A 24,328-nucleotide genomic window follows, 5' to 3' on the forward strand; every position below is an offset into this window, starting at 1 on the left:
TTGCTCATCTCTCCTCTGCTTTTCTCCTACACCCTCCCCTCATCCCCTCCCCACTCTCTGCAAGCGCGTGTGTTTTGGAGAGCTGGCATCGGCTGCGACCCTCACCAACCATCGCTTCGTCTCGTTGCTTCATTGGACGACGCACAGGCACGCCCACACTCGCCCATACGAACGCCTCCGCACAGAGTGCACCAGCAGTTGGAGGGCGAACGCCGTGCACAACGTGTGTGCTTCCGTCATCGCCGCCGCCGCTGCAGCCGCTTCCTCTTTCAGGCCTTTATTATTCCCCCTTCTCATTCGGGTGTGCTCCCTGTGGCAGCGGCTCGCGTGTGGCGGTCTATATATATATATAATATCCGCCTCTTCGCCAACATGCTGCGCAGATCGGTACGATGTCTGGCGCTGCGCACGAGCAGACGCGAAGACCTCGTCTTCAGAAGCATGCACGGCTTCACCCTGCTCAAGATGCGGCGCATCGATGACCTACACCTCGTGGCGTACGAAATGGAGCACGTCCGCACCGGCGCTCTCTACTACCACATCGACGTGGAGGACAACAATAACACCTTCTGCATCGGCTTCCGAACACCGGCGGAGAACAACAAGGGCACCTCCCACGTGCTGGAGCACACAACGCTATGCGGCAGCAAGAAGTATCCGGTGCGGGATCCGTTCTTCATGATGCTCAAGCGCTCCCTTAGCTCTTTCATGAACGCCATGACCGGGTCCGACTACACGCTGTACCCCTTCTCGACCACCAATCGCAAGGACTTCCAAAATCTTCTCGACGTCTACCTCGACGCCGTCCTCCACCCATTGCTGCGAGAGGAGGACTTCAAGCAGGAGGGTCACCGAGTGGAACTCGAGGACAAGTCGACGGGCAGCGAAGACGCTGCTGCGCAGCCGTCAAAGCGCACTCGCCGGCTTATCAACAACGGCGTCGTTTTCAACGAGATGCGCGGTGTCGTGTCGGATCCCAGCAACCACTTTGTGCACTCGCTGATGCGCGCCATGCTGCCGCACACACACTACACCTACATATCCGGCGGCTACCCGCCCGATATTCTGGGCCTCAGCTACGACGAGCTCCTGTCCTTCCAGAGGCGGCACTACCACCCAAGCAACAGCATCACCTTCACATACGGCAACCTGCATCCTGAGTCGCACATGGCAGCGTTAAACTCGTACTTTGCGGACTTCGAGCACGCGGCACCAGTCGTAGTGCCGACGCTGGCAGACCAGCACCGTTTCACGGAGCCCCAGCTCGTGCACCTGGAGGGTCCGCTGGACGCCATGGGCAACCCGCAGCGGCAGAAGCGCGTAGCCGTCTCCTACGCAGTACCGAAGGAAAATAATAAGTTGGAGGATGTCGTGGCACTCAGCGTGCTGGACAGCCTTCTCTCTAGCGGTCCCAGCTCCCCCATGTTCAAGAACCTGATCGAGTCACAGATTGGCAGCAAGTACGCTCCGATGCAGGGGTACGCCTTCTATCTGTCCTCCCCGATCATCACCTATGGCGTAGCCGGCATGGATGAGGAGCGGGCAGACGCAGAGGCTGAAGTGCTGCAGGCTGTGGAGTCTGCGCTCCGCACGGTGCAGAGGGACGGCTTCGACGAGCGACGCGTGCGCTCCGTTATCTTCCAGGAGGAGCTGCAGCACCGTCACCGATCTGCCGACTACGGTCTCAACACGTGTACAGGCCTGTGTGCAATGGGTCTGTGCCGGGCGCAGAACAACCCGCTGGACTTTATCAACTGGCTGCCACACCTCCGGCGGCTGGCGGACGACAATGCGGCCTCGCTGCTGCCGCGCATCGAGACGCACCTGCTGAGCAACCCCCACCGCGCCGTCGTATCCGTGTCAGCCAAGAAGGAGTATCTGAACAAGCTGCAGGACCAACTGAAGGAAGCGGATGAGGCGGTGAACGCGTCGGCGACGGAGGCTGACAAAGACCTCGTGGAGAAGGAGACGAAGGAGGGGCTCCAACGCCTCCGCGCGCCGCAGCCGAACGACGTGCTGCCCACTCTGCGCATCGAGGACATCCCCACCGAGTCGTTTTCGGAGCCCTTGCCGTGTCGCAGCTCTCTCTCGAGCACCAACGGTCAGGTGTACACAATCACGCACCCGACGAACGGCCTCGTGTACGTGCATGGACTCATCCCCTTCAATGCCTCTCTTACCAGTGCGATGGAGCACGGAGAGCTGGCGCAGGTGCCACAGAGCGTGATGCTGCTGGAGTCGCTGATCGGCCGCACCGGTGCCGGAAAGCTCTCTTACAAGGATCACTCCATTGCAGTGAAGCTGGCGTGCAGCGGGTTCGGCTTTGAGCCGCTGCTTAACGAGTCGTACATGCACAAGAGCACCACCATTACCGGCACTAGCTACAGCTTCTACACCACCAAGGAAAAGCTGAAGGAGGCGCTGGACTTGTTGAGCGTGACACTGCTGGAGCCGCGCTTCAGCGCCGACGACGCCGATGTCTACTCCTGTGCGCTGTCGAATCTCAAGATGGCATGCTCGTCGTTAATCCAGTCTCTGCAGGCAGAGGGCAACCGCTACGCCGTCATCCGCGCCGTGGGGGAGCTCACCCGGCGCGGTGAGCTCCGCGAACACTGGTGGGGGCTGTCCCAGTCCACGCACGCGTCGGAGATGCTCGAGAAGCTTCAGGGGTGCCCGGAAGTGAGCCGGGAGGCCGTGAGCGCGCTGCTGGCCGACTACGCCGTCTTCGCGCGGGAGATGGCGACTGACATGTCGCGCAGTCTCGTTTGGGCGACGTGTGAGGATGCGCACCGCGAGGAGGTTGAGCGGATGCTGAAGGAGTTCCTTGATGCGTTCCCGCGGACGGACTCTGCTGCGCGCACGCACCTGTTCCTGCCGCCACGCTCCACGGAGAAGGGGGTTCAGCAGATCATCAAGAAGCTGCCTATCGACACGTCCTTTGTGGGCCTGGCCATACCGAACAAGTTGAAGTGGGAGAATCCCGACCAGGCACGGGTGCGGGTGGGCTGCACCCTGCTCTCCAACGAGTACTTGCACCGCCGCGTGCGAGAGGAAGGCGGCGCATACGGCTCCAGCTGCGCCGCCTCGCTCCACGGTGAGGTGGGCGGCGTGTCGATGTCAAGCTACCGCGACCCCAGCCCGGAGCTCACCGCCAAAGCCTTCCTCGAGGCTGGCGATTGGCTCAGTGACCGGAAGAACGTCACAGCCGAGCGCGTAAGCGAGGCGAAGCTGCGCCTCTTCTCCTCCATCGACTCTCCGTATGCGGCGGACTCGTACGGTGAGGCGTACTTCTATAATGATCTGCGGCAGGACACGAAGCAGGCCTTGCGCGATGCCCTGCTTTCCGTGACGCCAGAGGACGTTGTGAACGTGGCCCACTACTTCACGCCTCAATTCACCACCATTATCAGCATTCTCCAACCCGCAGGCGAGTCGAGCGATCCAGCCGCGGTGCCACCCGAGGTCTCGTAGAGCTGCCTGATCGTGTGTGTGTGTGTGTGTGATGGGAGTCTTCATTGTGTGTTCTAAAGCAGAGGTACCGAGTTTCGCCTCTCTCCCGCACGAGCGAAGCGTGCGTGCAACCCCTAATCCGATGTTTCCTTCTCGTGTGAAGCCGTCAAGCAGAGAGGGTGTGGTGAGTGCGCTCGTGCGAACGAATTTGGTGAGGAGCGCGCTGTAGCCGCGTGCGTGCGTGTCTCTGCGCGTACATGCATGCATGCATGTGTCTTCTCAGGTAAGTCTGTGCCTGGGCCTTTTCCCTCTTCCTCATGCGGTGGGCTGCTGTCCCAAGGAAAGGAGAGCCACTGCCGCTGCCGACACTGCGCGTCCGTGACGTCGGTGTGTGAGAGGGCGGGGCGGTCTCCAGCGCACCTCACCAACCACTTTCTCCTCGCCGTTGCTGGCGCGGATGTCAACCCGCAAACCTGCGAGTTTCGGCGTGTGTACGTCCGTTTTTCGTCACATTGGTCTAATGATTATAACACCACACAACACCGTAGCCCACCCACCTCCCGCCCAACATACCTTTAGCGGCCCTCCCGCAACACCTTCTCTCCCCGCCTCCGTGTCTGCGTGTGGGGGCTATCCGCATCTCTCTGGGCCCGCGCCGGGTGTCGGCACACATAGTGCGTGGCGAGAAGGCGAGCCCTTTCTCATACTCTCCCGCCAAGGGAAGCCCGTATGTATCTTCGCCCCCATCATACACGCATCCCTCCTCGTCCTCTTTCTATGAACCGGCCACCACACGTGTGCACACACACACACACACTCATGCAGGTCGAGCTCGACGAAGGGCCGCCCTCCCCCCCCCTTCGCCACAACCCCTCTTATTGTCAATCTCCGGCTGTGCGTGCCTGTCTGCGTGTCGAGAAGTGACGCGGACCTCTTTCGGTGTGCCGAAGGACACAAGAGAGCGGCACCAGCGGCGGCAGTGACAAGAAACAAACTGCCTTCACCGTCACGGGGCCAGCTGGGAAGACACAGTTGCTGTGGCCGAGGCGGCGCAGTCCTCGCAGGGCAGCCAGCATGGATCGCAGTGCAACAACGGCCGCCCGCAACACCAGCAGCAGCGCCAACAAGGGTAACGCCGACGATGACTATTCGACGAATGGGAGAGACGAGGCTCCCGTGCATATCCTTCTCACGAACTTCATGACGTGCGCACCAGCAGTGACTCCGGTGACGCTGCTGTCTGCTTCTTCTTGGTCGGCGACGAGTCGGTGGAGACTGTGGAGAAGGCGGCGATCCATGCGTTTAGCAGCTGCGTCGTCTGTGACCGCCACTCGCGCCTGCACATGAGCCCACGCGTCCCGGGCCAGGTCCTGCCGGAGCGAGACCGCAGCGGCGACGACACTGGGGGCACCCCACTGATGGTGAAGGCGGGGCGGGATGTGGAAGAAAAGGGGTACAGCTACAAACACGTCTGGGGAGTGCGGCACAGCATCCCTCCTTCCATCTGGATCGACAGCAAGGGGGCGTCGCTGGTGATCCCGAACCCATGCATGTTGGCCTTCAGCGACCGCACCAAGTCGCGTTTCAAGGCTTGCTCGCTGCTGGGAGTCACTGGCACCTCAAGGACGAGGGTATACCTCGATCACCAGCTGTGCGACAGCGTCATGGTCGTGCAAGGCGCTGTGTGGATGATCACCTGGGGCATGTTCGTGCCCTTCTTCACTAACCTCCGTGCCCTCCAGCTCATGGTAACCCCCATTACCATTGGGCAGCTGAGGTGCCCGCATTCCTCGCCGTCTGCGAGCATGACCGCCAACGTTGGCGCTGACCTTGTATTCACCTCGTTCTTTGCGCCGTCCCCAAGGCACGTGTGCTGTACCTGTTGTTGATGTCGCGCCGCACCGGCGAGCTCTTCGAATGGACGTGAAAGCAGGTAGCGGCTATCCGCACGAATCACCGGGCAGGTGTGTGATCAGGGCGTACCTTCTCCCCTGCCAGCGTGGCAGGCCGCCGAAGTTGCTTGCGACGGCCTCGGGGGCGGTGCCGCATAGCATTCCTGGGCTTCTCTTCTTTATCGTACGAGACCTGTGGCGTCTCTGGGCCGAGCTGCACAACGACTGGTTGTCGCTGCCGGAGCGACTTTTAGTTCTTCTGAGCGCCACACGCACAGGCAGACGCCCCTTTTCTCGTCTTCGCGTTGCGCCCTTCCCCCTCCTTCCCCGGACCTCCTCTTCCTCAGAGATGGTGTGGGTGTTGCTCTTGTCTGTGTGTGCGTGTATGTGTGTTATGGCTGCTGACTGACGCTTCACCGCCGTCACCGTAGTACCTTCCTCTCCCAGTCTGTTCAACCCTCACTTACTCGCCGTCACTCGCACCAGCTGCGCTTGCTGCAGCGACGCAGCTCTCTCTCTCTGTGGCTGCACGTACGTGTCACGGTCCCATCACCCCCATCAACGGCACTCCTCCTCCACCCTCGACAGCCACGCACACAAGCCACTGCTCCTCTCTCTCTCTGGGATTGATGCGACGACAGCTCTCCGCTGTTGTGCAGCAATGTCTGTGCGCGGCACCAAGAGTTGTCACGGTTGCTCAGCGCAGAAGCACTGAGGACAGCGCGGACAGCAGCAGCAACCGCAGTCGCAGCCTTGCATCGTCGTCATGTCTGCCGCTGTCGTGCTCACTCAAGGGCGCCATCTGCGATGAGGCAGGTGATGCCCATCCGATGCCCGCCCTCGTGACATCGTCATCATACTCCGGCGGACGACAGCGCCTTCTGTGGGCCACGTTGGCTGGCTGGTGTGTCGGGGTGGCGCTGTGTGTTTCGGCTGGTACGACGGTGGTGCTGTGCCGCCCGTACGAAACCCCGACGTATCTGATCCCGTACTACCTGCGCGACGTGCGCTCGCGATTCCTGCACTACGCATCGGTACGGAAGCGCAAGGGTGGCCCCATGTACATGACCGCGGAGGACTTTGTCCTGGCGCTGCTGGCCTCGCCGGAGAAGGTGTTGCCGAACCCGGACATTGTGCAGGACCTCCAGCGCCTCTTCGAGTCCATGGACGCGAATGGGGATGGCTACATAAGCTTCCCAGAGTTCCGCTTCCTCATGAGCCTCCTCACAAGCGACCCGCGTGAGGTGGAAACTCTCTTCTACATCGTGGGCACTGACAAGTCGGGCACCCTCTCGTTGGAGGAGTTCGCCAACGTGCTCCGCGGCGCCACGAAGGATGAGGCAGTGGTGCGCTCGTTTCTGAAGCCGTCGACGCGCCGCAACGGCATCGTCAAGGCACTCTTCGGCGACGAAACAGCACCGCGCAGGTGCTCCTTCAGAGAGCTGGAGGCGGTGATCCACAGCGTGCGCACGGAGGTGTGGAAGGCTGAGTTCCGCCAGTATGACGTGGAGAAGCACAACCGCATCACCGCCGAGGAGTTCGCGGCGCTCATTGCCAGGCAGGTGCTCGGCTCTCATCTGCCGTACTACCTGGTGGGGAACATACGCCGCCTGCACGGCAGCGGCGACGTCGTGACGCTCGACATGTGGTTAGGCCTGAACGAAGCGATGCTCAACGCAGAGCAGCTGACTGCTAACGTGGAGATGTTCTCGAGCAGCGGCATGTCGGTGACAAAGCGGGACTTTCGCCGGCTTATGTCTATGGCCGGGGTGCCCGCGCTGCCTCAGGCCACTATCGACCTCATCTTTGCCGTCTTCGACAAGAACGGCGACGGGTCGATGGAGATAGATGAGTTCCTCTCCATTATGCGCAAGAAGGTCAACTACCACTACACCGCACCTCCGCATGAGCGCAAGAGTCTGCCGAGGCGTTTCCTGGAGTGCTCCAGCTATGTGCTGGCAGGCTTTGGCCGATAGTGAAAAAGGCAGGGCCAGAGGCCGGGCGAGATCATCAGTAGCATCAAACCTCTTCCATGGCGCTAAAAGAGGAAAGGAGGGGGACTACCCGCAGCAGCGGCGGTGTCAAGGGTCCGCATACCAATGGTGAGCACGCACGCGCGCACATTGGGTGCTGCAGTACACGCGTCGCCCTCCCTCCCTCGGGGTACCCCAACCCCCCCCCCCTTTGCGCCTTCGTTCTGCCTTTGGTTGCACCCTCATGTACGGACAACCCCTGCGTCTCCAATACCTGCGCACGCCCAAGCTCGGCCATGCCGGCACGTATGCTCCGGTGTACGCACAGCGAATTCGAAAGACATCCGCGGAGAAACAGCAGACGTTCTTCAGCGGTGCTGCTCACGGTGAAATTGTCAAGCGCACACCCCCGCAGCGGAGTGGAGTGAAGACACAGACGGCAACAGCCCTGACTGAGCGGCGCACAACGATCTGAACGGGTGCAATGCCCTCCTGAGAGCGTGCGCTCTTGTGTATTACCCTCTCCCTACTTTCCTGCGCATCCTCCTCCGCTCCCTCGCGCACGCGCTGCTACGTTGGTGCATGTGCATGCATTGGGCTGTCCTGTCCCTCTGTCGGCAGGGCCTCGCCCTCCCACTCTCGCGACCGCACACACACTAGCACTCCAGCCCCACCCACCCACCCCCCACACACACACACACGACTCCCGCACTGTCGAAGTAATCGTTGATCGGTCACGTACAATTTTCGTTTTGGCGTGCGAGTGCCTCTCTCTCTGAGGTAACGTTACTGTGGCGCGTGTTGTGGCTAGCCCGCTCTCTATCCCCCCCCCCTTTCTTTCGTTCGCCCATATCCTGTTCCTCCGTGCCGCCTCTCCCCCTTCCCAGTGGATTTATTGTCTGCGTCTGCGAGAACCTCGCGCTCATCTGGTGCCGCTTGCCTCCTCCCCACCTCACTCATCCCCCATCCCATCCCCCCCCCTCGTATCGCCCATCCCCCACCTCCTTGCCACACATCCAGTACGTAGTAGTTCCTCGTACATATATATATGAGTACACGTACATATATATTTCGTTCCTGCTTGGCCCTCTCCCTCACTCATCATTCACCTCCCCTTCCCCGTGCGCCCCCCCCCCTCGCGCCTCTCCGCACGCACACGCTTGGGCTTCCTTCCGTTTCACTTGCGCCTTGCGCATCCACCCCTCCCCCTATTCTTCGCTCTCCCGGCACCGCCACGTAAACACACGGCGGGAAGGGTCCGGAGGTGCACAGGAGCCCTGCGCACACGCGCTCATCTAAGCAACCGCAGAGGTCCGGTCGTCTCCGGCTCTCGCGTATTTGGCTAGGGAGTGCTCGAAACACGCACACACCGAATAGGCTTTCGTAGATCATCGTGTGTGGAGAGTCCGAAGTTGATGTTCTAGCGCCGGCCTCCTTCATCCTCCCTCACTGCCTTCCGTGTACCATCCTGCCATCGACGATGGCGCATCATCAGCCGACAAATGTAGAGGTGGAAAACAAGGTGGCCTTCTTCGTTCAACTCAACGCCGTGCTCACGCGGATCAGCTCTGTGGTGAGCAGCGATGCCCTCAGCAGTGCGCAGAAGGCAAAGCTGGGCGACGTGCGTAGCGCCACCGAGGCATGGATAAAGGGCATCGGGGTTATTGGTGCACCACGCCCCTTCATCGCCGCGGCCCCACCACGACCACCACCACCGTCGCTGCGCTCATCGGTAACGGAGACCCCTGCAGCAGCACCGACCCAGGCACCCGAAGCACCAGCGGCAGAACAAGCGACGGCAGCAACGTCATCGGCTGCAGATCACCCTGCACGTGCATCGGCGTTGCCGGCTGCACCTGGAGGATCCACCATCACCGTTGACGTCACCACCTCGACGCATGAGCTGGCAGATGGGCGCAATCTGGTAGACCTTGTGACCTACCTGCGACTGCTCTTCGATAGTGACGTACCGGAGCGGGCGAAGCTGCAGGAGCTTGGAAAAAGTCTTGTGCGCCTGTTGATGGTGCGGTGCTGCTCGACGATTATGGCCTCTCTCCAGCACATCGTGCACCACACGTATACGGGCACCAACACCACCGCCGAGGAAGATGGCGATGCAGGGGCGGCTCTGTCGGCGCTCTTCGTGCAGCTTGCAAAGGAAATCGACGTGGCCACGAAGGCTCTGCTCGGCTGTGTTCGACTCATCACCTCCAGCGCCGTCCTGTCAGAGGCGGCCACTGCCCGCTTTCCTCTGCAGCTGTGTGTCCACGTGGTGAAGCAGACCCGTCGCGCACAGGTGTACTTTCAATCACGCGTAGAGAGGGAGGAGATGTACCTGCTGCGCACCTTCGTCACGTCCTCCGACAGCGCGGCGAAATCGGCGGAGGGGTCATTGGAGGACGTGGACGCGGTGCACGACGCCCTTGAGGGCGTATCGCCCGAGCGCGTGGCGGCGCACGTGCTGCGCCGCGTTGAAGCTCTGCGGCGGCGGTGGGGCCCATCTCTGGTGCAGAGCGTCCGCAACATCGGCGACGTCATCGAGCCATCTGTGAAGTTTCTGGCGACAGTTGCCGCCGTCCCTGCCGAGGGGGCACCGACGCCTCTTGTGGCACTCAAGGAGGACGCCGCCACCGACCTCTTTTCGCTCTGCGAGCCCGTGACAGCGGCGGCGGGCGGGCAGGCCAGTCTTGCCAAGTCGGTCTCCACATGTGACTCGCCATCTGTCGTGGCGGTGCCCGTTAGTGTGACCAGCACTACGCCACTGGCGTGGCGAGCGGCGGCGGGCGAGGTGCTCATCCGCCTCGGCAGCAGCTTCTCCGCCGACTACCTCGCTGCCGTGGCGGCGTGCTGCGGGGACAGCAACGAAGGCGAGCTTCTCGCTACTCGGCTTCTCACAGACATGCTGCAGCGCGCCGCTGCGCACGACTTGCCACTTCTGCGGTGTGTGCTGATGGACGGTCGGTGGCACCGGGCCTTGTACGGCGGAATCCTCAACTGCGTCTCCTCTATCCAGCCGGCAGTGTTGACTGCCGGGCTGGACGCGCTCGGGCTGCTAACCACCGCCTGCCCACTGGTGATTGGTCGGGAGGTGGGTCTACTTTACAGCAACGTTGTGCTGCGTCTGCTGGAGTCTTCGAATACCCCGCATTATGTGAAGCGCACGATTGTGCTTCACTTTGTCACAACCTTAATGGGCAGCGGCAGCACTCTCCCCGCCGACGGCGGCGGTGGCGGCGCAGTTCCTCTCATCCTCCACCTGTACCGGCTGTACGACCTCAATGTGCACGCCCATCAACTTAACCTCATGCAGCAGCTCACCAGCGCCCTCTCCCGAATCGTCCGGTCCGCGCCAAAGGAGGAGTTCATGCAAGACACCGCCGTGCAGGAGCAGCTGCACATCCAGCAGGAAGCGGCGCTAAGTGCAGCGATGACGGCGCCCACTTCGGCGGCTGCGGCTCAGTCGGATGGGGCACAGCATCGTGCTGAAGTTGCGAACGGCACCACGTCCTCGGTGCCGTCCTCGCTGGCTGCGGTCGCCATCAACCCGGCCTCGCTCTCACTCCCTGCCATGGCGCTACACGGACTCGTCCGGATCGTCGAACTCCTGACGACGCAGACGCCTCCCGAGGAGGAGAGCGGCAAGGATGTGCTCGCCTCGCTGCCTGCCATGACGTGTCGCGAGTCGAAGCTCAAGGAGCAGCAGGAGGTCGACCGCTTCAACGCCGCGCCCAAGAAAGCGATCTACAAGCTCTTCAACGTAACGGCCGAGGAGAACACAATTCCTGCCTCGCACGCCGACTTCAGCAGCCAGTGGGAGCACACGCTGCTCCCACCGCTTACGTCCGCTGCCGCGGCGAAGGTGGAGGCCGTCGCCGACTTTCTCAACCAGGTCAGCTCCCTCAACCCCGAGGCGGTGACCGAGTTCCTGACGTCGCCGGAGGTGTTTCCGCTGCAAGTCTGCACAACCTACTTGCGGCGCCTGCCACTGGCCGGGTGCAGTGTACTGGAGGCCATCAGCGAGCTCCTCATGCGGGTGCAGCTGCCCAAGGAGGGACAGCGCATCGAACGGCTGCTCGAGTACTTCTCCGCCGCTTACTACGAGGCGAACCGCGGATACGGCATCGACAGCGACGTCTTCCCGTTTAAGAGCGACACGGCGGTGTTCATCGTCGTCGTCGCCACGGTGATGCTCAACACCAACATCCACAACCCTTCCGCAGGGATGCGGTTAGATGTGAATGCGTTCCGCGGCCAGCTGCGCCGCTGCAACGACGACGAGAGCTTCGCCGACAGCTTCGTGGACGATATTTTCTACCGCATCAGCACGCACCCGCTCGAGAGCATCAAGAGCATTGCCGCCGACGCGACCGCGACCACCGACAGCACCAACCGCGGGTCCTTCGACATTTTCTTTGTATCGCAGGAGGAGAAGCGGCAGCTGGCCTTTGGGGTGGAGCGGCAGCGCATGGTGAGCGAGACGCGGCAGCTGCTGAAGCTGCGCACCCAGCAGGAGTCGCTCGCGCCTTCCCCGGACGGGTGGTGGTGCGCCGTAGCCAAAGATTTCTTCCTCAGCACCTGGTCCTCAGTGTGCGCCGTCTTCGGCCCTGCCATGTATGAGGGTACCACTGCGGCGCCGTCGGATGTCCTGCTGCAGTGTGTACGGGGGCTGCAGTCACTGCTGCGCATGGCAGCCGCGTTCGACCTGCCAACGGAGTGCACCGTTACGCTGCTCACGCTGCTCCGCATGGCGGATGCGACGCCGGTGAGGGAGCATTGCCGGCGGGCGGTGTTGGTGGTGGCCGCCACCACATACGCCGTGAACTTTCCGGTAAGATGCTGGGTTGCGGTATGCCAAATCATACTGGAGGTGCGCCGTACCGCGGCGGCGGCGACCCCGCCCCTCGTCGAAGATGTCTTCACACGGATCGAGGGCATCACGCGTCTCAGCGTCGAGACTGAAGGGAGGCGAGCGGCCGACGACTCCGCGCCGAAGACAGACGGGCTCACGGAGGCAATTCAGCGCGTCATGGAAGGAATCATGACTACCATCAGCGGCTACGCTGTCGGCGACGTGGCGAACCTCTCCTCCGCGCTGGCGGTGCTGCGTCGGGCCCTCGAGTACACGCGTATTGTGCACGCGAAGCGGACAACGGACATTGTGTACTTCGTAAACGTGCGCGACCTCACTGCGGTGGTGGCGCCGGCCTACGTGGAGCTCATGAAGAAGCACAGCTCCAGCGACGACGGACTGCAGGTGCTCTTTGAGTGCTTGGTGGACTTGCTGTGCACGATGTGGGTGTCTTACTCGACTAGCCGGGTCATGGTCCCGGGACCGGCGGCGGCGGCAGCGGGAAAGACAGAGACGGCAGAGACACTGACGGTGGATACCGCCCCAGTCGAATTTGTACAAAGCTTCCGCTTCCTGCGCAGCATCTATGACATGACACTCGCGTCCGCCTCTGACGGAGCCGCGACGCTGCTGCAGATGCACACGCTGCAAGCCATCAAGGAGGTACTGTCGCGCACAGTACGCATGGCAGAGGTGACGGGTGCGGGCCAGCGCCTCTCCCTCTACACCATGATGGCGTCGTGGCAAGAGGTGCTGTACCCGCTCGCCGTGGCGTTGTGCGACCGTAACAGCACTGCCGTCGAGGCAGGCAGTCTCGCCCTGTTGGTGCTGCGCAAGTTGGTTGCGCTCTGCGGCGGCACCGGCACCGCATCCTCCGATCGACTTCCGGGGCCGGTGCGCGCCGCACTGCTGTGGTTGCTGGCTCAGCTCGCCTACATGGGCGGTATGTGCGGAGATGCGGACAGCGCTCAAGTGTGTGTGGCACTCCTGAGCAGCATCTGCACGACCACAGTGGCAATGTCCGTGACAGCCGCGTCGTCATCATCGCCGGGGTGTAGCAGCGCCGGTCCGGCCTCGCCGGTGACCGCCGTGGCGGACCTGAGCACCTTTGCGCGGCTGATGGAGAAGCGCAACGCGCTAACACAGCAGGTGGTGACGTCCATTGAAAATAACCCGCACCATGTCGTCCAGTGCACGCTAGCCCGGCTGTGTTTGCTGCTGCGGTGCGAGCGAGAACAGACGCGTGCAGAGGTGATGCACCAGCTGCGCACCCTCTCGCTGCAGATGCGGCCGGCTCAGCTGTGCCCCATGGCGTTGGACTTGGCGGAGGTTGTGCTAGAGGGCACCATCGGGCACGCCGAAGACCACCGCGAGACGCCACCGACGCAGTCAAGCCTTATCCCCTTTCTCTTCTTCCAGATGCCGGTGCCGGCGTCGATGCGACGGTGCTCGCGGACGTCGTTCCGGGCCACCGTGCCAGCCGCGCTCGGGTTCTTGGCCAACGAGCTGCTCACCAGCCTCAGTGGGGACGACCTGGCAACGGCTGCCGAGTCGGTCATGCGCCGCTGCCTCCTGCCGGTCCTCATCAGCCCCAATAGTCCCCATCAGTGCCGTTTCATCGCCGTCCGCTCGCTCTCCCAGTGCGTCTCCGTCTGCCTACCGCAGAGGAGCGCTGCGCCGTCCCCGCAGCTGGCGCAGTGCGTGCTGGACTGCTTGGCGATGGCGCTGTACGCGGTGCGTGTCCCACTCACCTCCGTGGTGTCTCCCGACACCAGCTTCGTGGGTCGGCGCTGGCTGGACGCGCCGGCGACCAACTCTGCGTCAGGATGGGCAGCCTACTGTGCTCAGGCTACTCACACGGTGGAGCTGATGGACCGGGCAGAGCCGCAGTGGCTCGTGCGCGGGTCGGCTGCAGGAGCGGCGCCAAGTACGTTGACAGCAACGGCAACAGAAGAGCGGGATGGCGCGACCGCTACCCCGACATTGAGTCGCGGTGGTTGCGCCACCAGGGAAGAGACCCATCGCACCGGCGGCGCCGCCTTTGTCCCAGACGAGGCCCTCATCGAGTATGTGAACCTGCTTGCCCAAATGTTGGCCGGTGTGCCGAAAGAGCTGCAGGGCGTGGTCACGAACGCCGCCGCTGCTGGCAGCGCCACACCGTCTGCCGGTGCGGCGGCGGTGCCGGACGTGAACACGGATGACTGGAAGCTACCCCGGGCCTCTGTCATGGTGCTACTGCAGCTGTGCCTTGAGGCCGGCGGCACGCTCTTCGCCGTGCTGTGGCGGATTAATCACCCGCACGAGGTGGAGCAGTACGCGCTGCAGTCGGTGGAGTCGAGACGAGAGGCGCTAGCGTACACCAGAAACAGCGGGCTACTGCCGCACGCGGCGATACGCAGCGTCCTACAGTGCTGCCTGAAATTGGCCATGCTGTCCACCGAGTACCCCTCTGCCGAGCTGCTGGAGGTCACCACGGACATCATCGAGGGAATTCGGCAGGTGCAGGCCGCCACCCACGCCGCCGCGCCGTCGCCATCGACGCCGTCCTTGGCAGCCGGCGGCGGTGCCGGGGCTGTGACGGCGGGGGCGAGCAGCACCTCCCTCGCTGCCGACGGTGCCTCGCTCCAGCGATTTCCGCCGCAAGAGCAGCAACACGTGCGCACGTGCAACTCGGGCATGTACCAGCAGCTGTCCATTGTCCTGGGGTATCTGGTGCGGTTGCTGACGGGGCAATCCACGTCGATGGCGTCGGTGACCGGCTGGACAAGACGGCAGGAGGGCTTCGAGGCAATGGCGCTGCATCCGCAGTTCTTCTCGTCCCTGGTTTCGCTGCTGACGCCAACGGCCGGCACGCTGATCATCACGGTGCGCGACTATTTCGCATGGTACATCACTCACGCACAGCTGCCGCATCAGGCAAGCGAAATCGGCGGGCCTGTCACGGTTAGCGGTGGCGCTGCCTGCTCGGGCGAGGTCACCCCAACCTCGGCAGCGGAGAGCGACGAGGAAGGCCCGTCATCTGCGAAGATGACGGCCTTGAACGGCACGCACGACGGCAGAGGCAGCGCTTTCGGCAGCTACAGTGTCAACGGTGGCGGGTCGGTGAAACTGAGTCATGTGAAGGCAGCTCGCACACCCTCCCTGAAGCCCTCAACGGAGGGCATGGCAAGGATGCCCATAACGGAAGGGATCAGCGATGTGGCGGCGACGAACACCCGAAACTTCAACAGTGAATGACGGTGGGGATGACGACGACGAGTCGCTGCTGAGTGCGCCCTCTCCACACCGCACCGTCAACGCCGTGGCAGGAAGTCGTACGAGGATGCACTGCTTCACAAGCCCATCGAGGAGAAAGCGGTGGAGCGAAAGGCAGCGCCACTGCATGCGTGAGAGTCCCCCGTTGCGCGCATGCGGTGGCGGGTGATGTAGGAGCTGTGGGGTGGCCGCAACACTGGCGGCGGTTGTCTGGTCAGGTGCGATATGGAAAGTAAACAAAGCGAAGAAAAGTCGCGAGGCAGCGCTCAGGGGCGCTGTCTGGCGGGTGTGTAGAAACACAGCGGGGGGCAGACATACTGGTTCACTCACACCTCCACGCACGTGAGGAACAGAGAGTCCGCGTGTGTGTCCGCTACGTCCTTCCCAGGTCGTCGTAGGGTGTAGAGAAGGCGGCAACGGGTGCGGCCGCTTCATACGAATGGGAAGATCAGCAACAGCAAAGCACCCGGCTCACATCTATGCATGCTGTGCCGGAATCTGTATCTGCATCAAGGAAAGGGGAGGACCACAGCGGGTACGCGCACGTTCTATCGATCTACACGAGCGCGCGGTCACACGCTCTCAACCCCTCTCTGCGCCCAATCAGCACCTCTTCTCTCTCTCACGCGTCTTCGTTCTTCCCACATCTGTTACGGTTCTCCTCCCCTGGCCGCTCACGAGAAGCGCATACAAGCTTTGTATGAGTGTGGCCACGACGCGCTCGCAGCTGCGCATCGCCATCGGCCTCTCCGGCGGTGTCGACAGCGCCGTCACCGCCCTCGTGCTGCAACGTTGTGTTCACACCACACTCGACGTCGCTGCGCTTCACTGCTTTGGCGGTCCACACGCTCCACCTCCGCCACTGCCCGCACTACAAGCGGCGGTTGACGCACACGTACCGCTCCACAAGTTGCTCGGCAAGCTAGTCACCGCAGGCGGACCGGGCATTGCGACTGCAGGCTACGCTGCTGTTCCTGTGCAGTACACCCCATTTTTCATGCGAAACTGGCACGATGACAACACGGCCTCTGGATGGTGTGTGCGAGCCCAGGTCGACTACGACGATGCGCAGCAGGTGGCAAGGGCGCTAGACCTCCTTCCGCACGACGGCACGCCTCTGCCGTTGTACGACTTCTCCAGCGAGTACGTTGAACAGTGCTTTGAGCGCATGCTCGCTGCCTACGCCGTAGGCCACACGCTCAACGTGGACGTGCTGTGCAACAGTAAGATCAAATTTGGCGCCCTGACGCGTGCGCTGCGTCGCACGAGATCGGTGTTCAGTGAAACACTCCTCGCCACCGGTCACTACGCACGCACGTGGCACCTTCCGCGCGGTGTCCACAGTGGTGAGGATGCTAAGAGACGACCGGTGCTGCTCGTGCGGCCGTGCTCTGCGGGGCGGGACCTCAACGATCAGACCGTCTTTCTATCCCGGGTGCCGCCATCTGCCCTGGCCAGGGCAATTTTCCCTCTCGGGCACCTCTTCACCTGCAAGGCGGATGTGCGTGCACTGGCGAGGCACAGCTTCGGGCACGGCAGTGGCACGGCAGCGGTGGCGAGCTCAGATGGGGCGCCGCAGCGTTCGGTGGCGCACATCTCCCAAAAGAAGACCAGCACGGGTATCTGCTTCGTCGGACCGCCCTCCGCTGCCGCGTGCGCCGGCGATACATCGTCTAGCTCGCGCTTCCCTCCCTTCTTGAACGAGTACCTCCCGCCCCCGCCACCGCCACCCTTGTCATCGACCCGTACGGTGTTCTGCGACGCGGTGACGGGGGAAGAGCTGTTCGTGCCTGAAGACACAGCTAAGCACTTCTCCAGCGCGCCATCGCAGTCCATCGCGTGCCCTCTACGTCGTCGTCCCACGCTTGGTGCCCTCCGGGCAGACTACCCGGGCCTCCTGCCAGCCTACGCCTTTACTCTCGGCCAGCGTGTGCGTCTCTGCCGCCGCACTGTTGGCGGGCGAGTGCGCGAGGCGGCCTACTACGTTGCTGACAAGGTGCTGGCACCTCTGCCGTCGTCAGCGTTGAGTGACAACAAAACCGTGCCTGTACGTCTGCTGGCAGAGGTGCGGGTGGTTGCCCAATGGAACAACGCGCTGCTGTACACCTCTCAAGCTACGGTCGAGTCGCTGCACTGGTGGCTACCCCCACCAGTGCTGCATCAGCGCGCTGTGGCCTACCATGAACGTAGCGTGTATGAACTGCGGTGTCATTGCTGCACGCGACACCAAGAAGCGCTGCAACCAGCAACAGTGGAGTGGGAAGCAGCGGACGAAGAGCTCAGCGCGGATGCGGAGGTGCGCGTTCGGCGTGCTCGCGTACACTTCAATGCTCCTCTTCGCACCGTTACGCCCGGGCAGGCGCTCGTGGCATACATGCCCCTCTTGGAGCTCGAAGAAGGGTGGAAGAAGGGCCGTGACGCCTCTCGCGGTGATGCGGAACCGTCGCCGCCTGAGGCAATGGCTGTGATCGGGTCTGGCTGGATTGTGTCGCCTGACTCCCCGCCGCCTTGAGGACTCTCTCCCTCTGCTGACGGTCTAACCCCCCCTCTCTCCTCTCCGGCCCAACGGTGCGCGCCACGCCTGCAGATGACGGCTCTGTCGTCGTTTCGTCGCTTGTCTTCGTGCCGTGTTGGCCTCTTCACAGAACCTGTCGTCGTCTCCTCATGCGGCCGCCCGGTGCGACGTCGAAGCTGCCGCCCCTCTTCTCCTCCTAAGAGAGTGGCTGGGAGAGAGGAGAACGGCGCGGTGGCATGTGTCGGCGCCTTCGCTGTCACTGCCCAATCCATCTCTCTGCGTCCACACGACCACCAGCAACCCCACCCCCTCCATCAGTCGATCCCCACTCATCTTGCACTGTCCAGCCTTCGTCCGCCCTTACCACCCTGTCCTACCTTTCCTTGGTGCGCGCTTGCACGTGAGCGAGAGAGCGCGCTGCTGACGCGTGCAGCCACACACGCATACCACTGCATATACCTTTCTTCTTTCATGAGCCCTTCGTGGCGCTCTCTAGAGACCCGCCCTCCCCCCGTGCTCGAGTGCGTCTGTGCGCTACCCCAATGCTGCTCTCTTCACCGGTGGCGCGTGCAGCGCAGAAGGCTCCGGTGACCGCGGGCCTATTGGTGTTCATGTGCCTCATACTGCTGTTGAGCTCTTCCAAAGATTTGACGTGCATGCACAGTGTCCTCTACGAGCTGTTTCCGTGGCGATTCATCACGTACCCGCTTGCGGTGACGATGCGGCAGCCCTTGCGTATCGCCGTGAACACCGCTGTTATCCTCGCCGGGGCGTCTGCTGAAGCAGCCACAGGCAGCAGCGAGTACGCCACCTTCCTGCTCTGCACCACCGTGGCGACAGGCGCGCTGGTGCTCCTCACAGACCTCGTCATCTTCCATCCGCTACGGCTCACTGTTTGGGGCGGCAACGACAGCCACAACCGGCCATACGGCTACACTGGCATGTGGCCGGTGGCGGAGGTAGTCGGGTTCTCTCTGTGCCGCGTGCGGGGGGTGTCGGCGTTGGTCGGTCCGCGACTGCGCTGCGGTCAGCTGACGCTCCAACGAGTCCCACTCGCCTTTGTTTGGGCCGCCTTCGGGTGTGACGTGGTCTCGCTGGTGATGGGCCACAGTGCTGAGAACTATTATGAGCACCGTGAAGGTTGGCAGGTTATGGTGGCGGGCATCGCCTTGCTTGTGAGCTGGCTATACGAACGTCGCGTCACCGGAGCTTCGAACAGTGCCTTCGCCTTAGAAGCCTTCATGTATCCGGACCCGCTCAGGGATGGCGCGCGCTGGGTTTGCGGACGCTTGCAGAGGCGGCTGCAAGCGTCACCACTGCGCTTTCTACTTCCACCGGAGGGAGGAGTCGGTGGTGGGGCGGCAGCACTGCCCACGCCGTTGTTCACCCGCGCCGCAATAGGCAACACCTTTCCTGGCAGCGCAAGCACCGCGGCAGCGACGACGACCACGGCGCTACTGCCCGGTACAACCGCAGAGGAGGCGGAAAGGCACCGCCTCATCGCACGAGAGGCCCTCGCCCGCCGACTTCAGCAGCAGCAGCAAAGCGCGTCTGCGTCATCCGCTGCGGAGGTGGCGGACTCGGCGGCGAAAACAGCATAGCGGCCCGTGACTACACAGCGACGTTGTTTGGCTGGATGGGGAGGGAAGAGGTGGAGGCGCCGATAGCGGTGGCAATGTCGGGCACCTTTACGTGGTGTACCTTCTCTCACGGTAGAACGCGCCTAGAGCTGTGGCGCCTCCCCTTCCCTCCTGCCCTCCCCCCTTCTCCATCTTCTCCCGAAACCCGTGACGCTCCCACCGACCGTTTCCTTCGCTCTGCGTGAAGTCGACAGAACCGCTGAGCCGGTCCTCCTCCTCCCCCCCGCCCCAAATCCTTCACTGCGCCGGCTGCCATGCGCCTTAATTTTACTTGTGTGGCTGTCGTTCCTGCGAGCCAACAATGCACGCCTTCTGCCGTCGTCCCCGAGTGGGAGGTGACACCTTGGTAGCGTAGCACGACGCACATGCACTCAAGCCACCATCCCTCTCCCCCTCCTTGTCATTCTACGAGTCGGAAGGTTCGCACACGCGCGCCTGCTGTGCGGGTGCCCGGACTTGTTGCTGCTTTAGAGAGCAGGCGCACAGCGTGGCTTCCCTTCGGCCTCGACACACCAAGCGAGCAAGACGTGGAGAGACACACACGCGGAGAAGCGCGGTGCGACCACCGCCACAATTCATCGGTACAAACCTCACCACATATCGAGGGCTAAGCATGAAGTGGGACTGGGGTGCTCTGCGGCGGCAGACGCTGGAGTTGTTGTACGGTGCCACCGCCCAGCAGCGGCACCATCAGTCGCAGCACCGAGATCAGAAGCAGGCGTACGAGGCTTTCATGGCGATGTCTGCCAGCGCCGCTGGTGAGCCGCATCGCAGTGGGGGCAGCGCGGCTCCTAGCTCTTCCCCGCCTGCCCCTGGAAGGCGGCACCGCGACCGCGGATACGCTGCTGTCCGCAGACGCTTCCAGCGCATCCCAGATATGTTCCTCGACATGGAGTTTTACTTCGCCATCACCGGCCTGGGCCTCTTCGACCACCTCGTCGGGCTGCTGCTGCTGCCGCTGAAGGTGCTGACACAGTGGCGACGGTGCGAACTACGGGACATCATTACACTGTTTGTGCTCACCATGACACTGGGTAGCTACTGGGTTGCGAGCCTGGCGACGACCCAGCTGTACTCCTACCTCTACCACGCCGTGCGACGCACGTCGTTCATCAAGGTCGTCATGATCTTCAGCATCCTCGATGTGGCGGACAAGATCCTCTCATCCCTCTCGCAGGATTCGCTCGAGGTGCTCTACGCCGCCGTAGACGATGAGTACGCCTACCGCTGCGCTCGCCGCCGCCAGGCCAACCCAGCTGCGGCAGGCACACGGACGAAGAGGGCTGCTTTTGGGAGTGCGTGTGCAGGTCGCGACGACGCTGGATCCGCCACCGTCCGCCAGCACACGCCTCCATCGCGGTGGCTCCTCGCCGGCAGCGCGATCGCCGCCTGCATCAGCACCTCCTGTCACTCCCTCTCTCTCCTGCTGCACGTCGTCACGCTGAACGTCACGATAAACGCGGAGGGCAACTCGTTGCTGGCGCTGCTGGTGGGCAACAACTTCACGGAGCTGAAGAGCGTCGTGTTCAAGAAGAGCACGCCGGAGTCGCTGCACAGCGTGTGCGCCCTCGACGCGCTGGAGCGCATGCAGTACGTTGTTGTCTTCTTTGTGCTGCTGCTGCACCACATGCACGAGCGCTTCACCGACTTCGCCGTTGCAGACATCTTCGTCATCCTCTGCGTCGAGGTGGCCATCGACTTTGTCAAGCATCTCTTCGTCTTCCGCTTCAACGACATTCCGCCTTCAATGTTCCGGGCCTACTCCCAGCTGGCGCTGCTGGACTTGAGCTGCGAAACAGCTCTTTGGCGGCTGCCGTCGCTGGAGGTGGTGGCGAGCGGGTCCGGCAGCGGCGTCGCAACGCACATGGAAGAAGCGGCCGAGCTGCTCACGCCTGCTTTCGGCTTTGCCCCCAAGAATGTCAAGCGGAACGGCTTCGACGCCATCGCGTATGCGGCGCTGCTGCTGTGGAGCTGCGAGCGAGTGGCGGGTTACCTCCTGTGGCAAGCGCCTCTGGTGTGCGTCTTGCTCGTGCTGATCCTCGCTCTTCTGAAGCTCATGCTGTCCAGTATCGTCCACGGGATGTGCGCGCGCTTCACCCTCCGGACGTTGGTGGTGTCCCCACCGTCGTGGCCGCCGCTGCCACAGCCCAGCGCGACTCTGACGAGCTCGCTGGCCTCCACGTGGGGTGTTCGGATGGGTGTCTCGCCGATCAGCACGCCGCGCGCGACGCCCATGGGCGGCAGCCGCCACTTACAGATCACTGCGGCGACGTCTCCCTCTGTGAACGGCAAGAGTGGTCCAGTAGCAGTGCGCACGTTGGTGCGGCTGACGCCGCTTCTACTGGCTCTGCTGAAGGCAGATCGCTTCGACCTACAGGCTGGCAAGGCGAAGCGCACCTACTGATGTCATACCCGCATCTGTCGTTCTGTGGGTGGGTGGCCGTGTGTGCCCCGTGCGCGTAGGCCGGCACAGCGCGCCCCTCCACTCCCCCTCCCTCTCCCCCCGCACTGTTCCCCCTGTCTCAGCCGCCGTTCTCGTCGAACGAAATCGCGGCATCCACCGCGCTGGTGGGCATGCCCTTAACACCCTGGCACCAGGTCCGAGGCGCATCTGCTTTTGTGCTGAGCGCGGGCACCGTCCATCACGTGAATGGTGCGCAGCTCATTCACCTCCCGGAGATGTGGGAGGTACTTTTCCTGAGAGCCTTCCGCATCAACGCCTGGACACCGGTCCTGTCCGGCAAGGGAGCAACCCCGCTGAACATCCTCAGCCACATCTTCGGAGACGCAAACCCGGCCGCCGCACCCGCAACGGTGTTCGACTATGACGCCGACGCAGGAAGCCACACCGTCTTGCTCCCTTTAGCAATCTCCTGCACGGCGGTGATGCAGGAGCTGTAGAGCGCAGCGCATCGAAACGGACCTCACCCGACACGGCGCCAACGCCTCAGCGGCGGCGGCGGCGAGCAGCACGTCTTGTGCCGCATCAAGACACGTCACCAAACCGTCGCAGAGGTGCAGCTCTCCACTGCCTCCGCCGGGACAGTGATGCGAAAGACTCGGAAACTTTCCGGCGGTGCTGGCGCCGTACCTGACCCACGTTATCAACTGCGGCTACGTGGGGGACGTGCCGCGAGACAGTCCCCATCGAGGAGTGGGCGGCTCGCGTTGGTGCGCGACTGGAAGCGCTGCCGAACAGCATCGTCAAGTACATCGAAGGACAATCGATGTCGAGAGTTCGGAGGGGGAGCAGGCTGCTGCCCATGTTAATAACTCCCCCTGTGCCTGTATATGCGTCGCTGCGCACGAACAGCTGAATGTCTGTTAGCCCCTTTCTATTTCGTGAACTGTCGAGGCTCGCTTGCCCATCCCACAGCACGCGCGCCGGCTATCCATCGCAACAGTGAAGAGCCAACTAGGTGTGTGAACTCATGTAAGTGGGTCGTCGTGGCAGCCCTGCTTCTCTCCCGCTCTCCGCCACCCCTTGTACGCCACACACACACACACACGCACAGACCACTCCTCTCCAATCTTGCGTCCGTCGTGCCCCGTACACACCTGCCTATCCCACGCTTTCTCTCGCACCTGCCCACCTCAAAACTCCATGCTGCCTCCGTCTGCCAACGCCCTGTGAACCATCTGCGTCGCCCGCGTCCAGCCATCACACGACGGCGCCACGCAAGCACCACGAGCACTGTCGTGGCCTGGAGCACGCTACGCGCACGCACTCAGTGATCCTCTTTCGGTTATCTTGATCTGTATGCATCATCATTGGTCAGCAAGTCTCCGAGTGCAGGGCTGGCACCCCACACCCCTCTGCCTGCTGGGTCTTGACGAGATCCACTGGGGCTGTCAGGTCCAGCGTCTTCTGCAAGTGTTGGTGCTTCTTGCCCTCGTGCAGTGGCTCGCCGGACTTGATGGGGTACCTCCGTCTCGCCTGCAACGTGGGCAAGCCGTCGGTAGGGACACCCATGCGGGTGTGGGCAGGCCCGCGAACATGCCAGAGGGCCGCCCCATGGCGCGGCACGTGACGTGGGCAGTGGGGACGTGCTCTTGCATGTCTACACGCACGTCTGTCTCCGTGTGTCTGTCTGGGCATGCGTGCGTGTGTCTTGCTTCTCCTTCCAGGTTTTTCGTTGTTGGCTCATGACGAGAGGCGGCGCGCACACACGCACCTCCGCCCGCGGCATCTCAAGGCCCCGGTGTGTCCAGACTCGGGTCTGGATGGATGCCGAGCAGCCCCCCCTCCCCGCCAAATGCCGAGCCACTACTGGTGGTGCCGGCGTCAAGTGCCTACGACGTGGGCGAGTCAGCGCGAGTCATCGCTGCGGATGTCGGCGGGCGGGCCCTGGACGGCGTGGGCGTCGGGGCGAGCTGCGGCAGTGAGCGTGTTTGTGGGTATCATCGGATAGGCAAAAAGTGTCCGCGTGACTCGTGCGCATGCCACCCAACCCCCGCACCGCCTGCTGGTGTGGGGCGCCTGCGAGCCACCCCCCGAGAGGGGAGGAGGATGCACCACGTTGCGGCCTGCCTGATGGGGGAGCGGCTGTGCGGCGCCCTACGAGGTGCGGGATGGGTGGGCAGAGTTTGAGGGCAGGGGCCGTCCTCGGGTGACTGGGTCGGCGCACTGCCGTGACGCGTGTCTACCAGTGCCTCGCACCACGCGGATGGGGCCCGTGACAGGGTCGGCGGTGGAGCGGCGTTGGACCTCACGCTGTGCGGCAGAGAAACAGGGCACACTGGTGAGCATGGTT

General features: G+C 62.9%; 6 protein-coding genes across 6 annotated transcripts; all 6 read left to right on the plus strand.

Annotated features, from left to right (window-relative positions):
- Window positions 1–372: 372 nt before the first annotated feature.
- Window positions 373–3,471, plus strand: LMXM_07_0100 (metallo-peptidase, Clan ME, Family M16C; the record flags this gene model as incomplete). The annotated part of the gene is made up of 1 exon (XM_003872105.1): window positions 373–3,471. One exon carries the CDS (start codon window positions 373–375, stop codon window positions 3,469–3,471), a length of 3,099 nt encoding a protein of 1,032 aa, XP_003872154.1.
- Window positions 3,472–5,971: 2,500 nt separating this feature from the next.
- LMXM_07_0110 (conserved hypothetical protein) lies at window positions 5,972–7,318 on the plus strand (the record flags this gene model as incomplete). Its single annotated transcript, XM_003872106.1, has 1 exon — window positions 5,972–7,318. One exon carries the CDS (start codon window positions 5,972–5,974, stop codon window positions 7,316–7,318), a length of 1,347 nt encoding a protein of 448 aa, XP_003872155.1.
- Window positions 7,319–8,795: 1,477 nt separating this feature from the next.
- On the plus strand, window positions 8,796–15,401 carry LMXM_07_0120 (conserved hypothetical protein; the record flags this gene model as incomplete). The annotated part of the gene is made up of 1 exon (XM_003872107.1): window positions 8,796–15,401. The coding sequence occupies one exon, from the start codon at window positions 8,796–8,798 to the stop codon at window positions 15,399–15,401; it is 6,606 nt and encodes a 2,201-aa protein (XP_003872156.1).
- Window positions 15,402–16,119: 718 nt separating this feature from the next.
- LMXM_07_0130 (putative tRNA-methyl transferase) lies at window positions 16,120–17,931 on the plus strand (the record flags this gene model as incomplete). Its single annotated transcript, XM_003872108.1, has 1 exon — window positions 16,120–17,931. The coding sequence occupies one exon, from the start codon at window positions 16,120–16,122 to the stop codon at window positions 17,929–17,931; it is 1,812 nt and encodes a 603-aa protein (XP_003872157.1).
- A 545-nt stretch (window positions 17,932–18,476) lies between these two features.
- Window positions 18,477–19,535, plus strand: LMXM_07_0140 (conserved hypothetical protein; the record flags this gene model as incomplete). Its single annotated transcript, XM_003872109.1, has 1 exon — window positions 18,477–19,535. The coding sequence occupies one exon, from the start codon at window positions 18,477–18,479 to the stop codon at window positions 19,533–19,535; it is 1,059 nt and encodes a 352-aa protein (XP_003872158.1).
- A 652-nt stretch (window positions 19,536–20,187) lies between these two features.
- On the plus strand, window positions 20,188–21,978 carry LMXM_07_0150 (conserved hypothetical protein; the record flags this gene model as incomplete). Its single annotated transcript, XM_003872110.1, has 1 exon — window positions 20,188–21,978. The coding sequence occupies one exon, from the start codon at window positions 20,188–20,190 to the stop codon at window positions 21,976–21,978; it is 1,791 nt and encodes a 596-aa protein (XP_003872159.1).
- Window positions 21,979–24,328: the final 2,350 nt, after the last annotated feature.

The sequence above is a fragment of the Leishmania mexicana genome, chromosome 7 (genome assembly GCF_000234665.1).
Source record: "Leishmania mexicana MHOM/GT/2001/U1103 complete genome, chromosome 7".
In the NCBI taxonomy this organism is placed as follows: Eukaryota; Euglenozoa; class Kinetoplastea; order Trypanosomatida; family Trypanosomatidae; genus Leishmania; species Leishmania mexicana.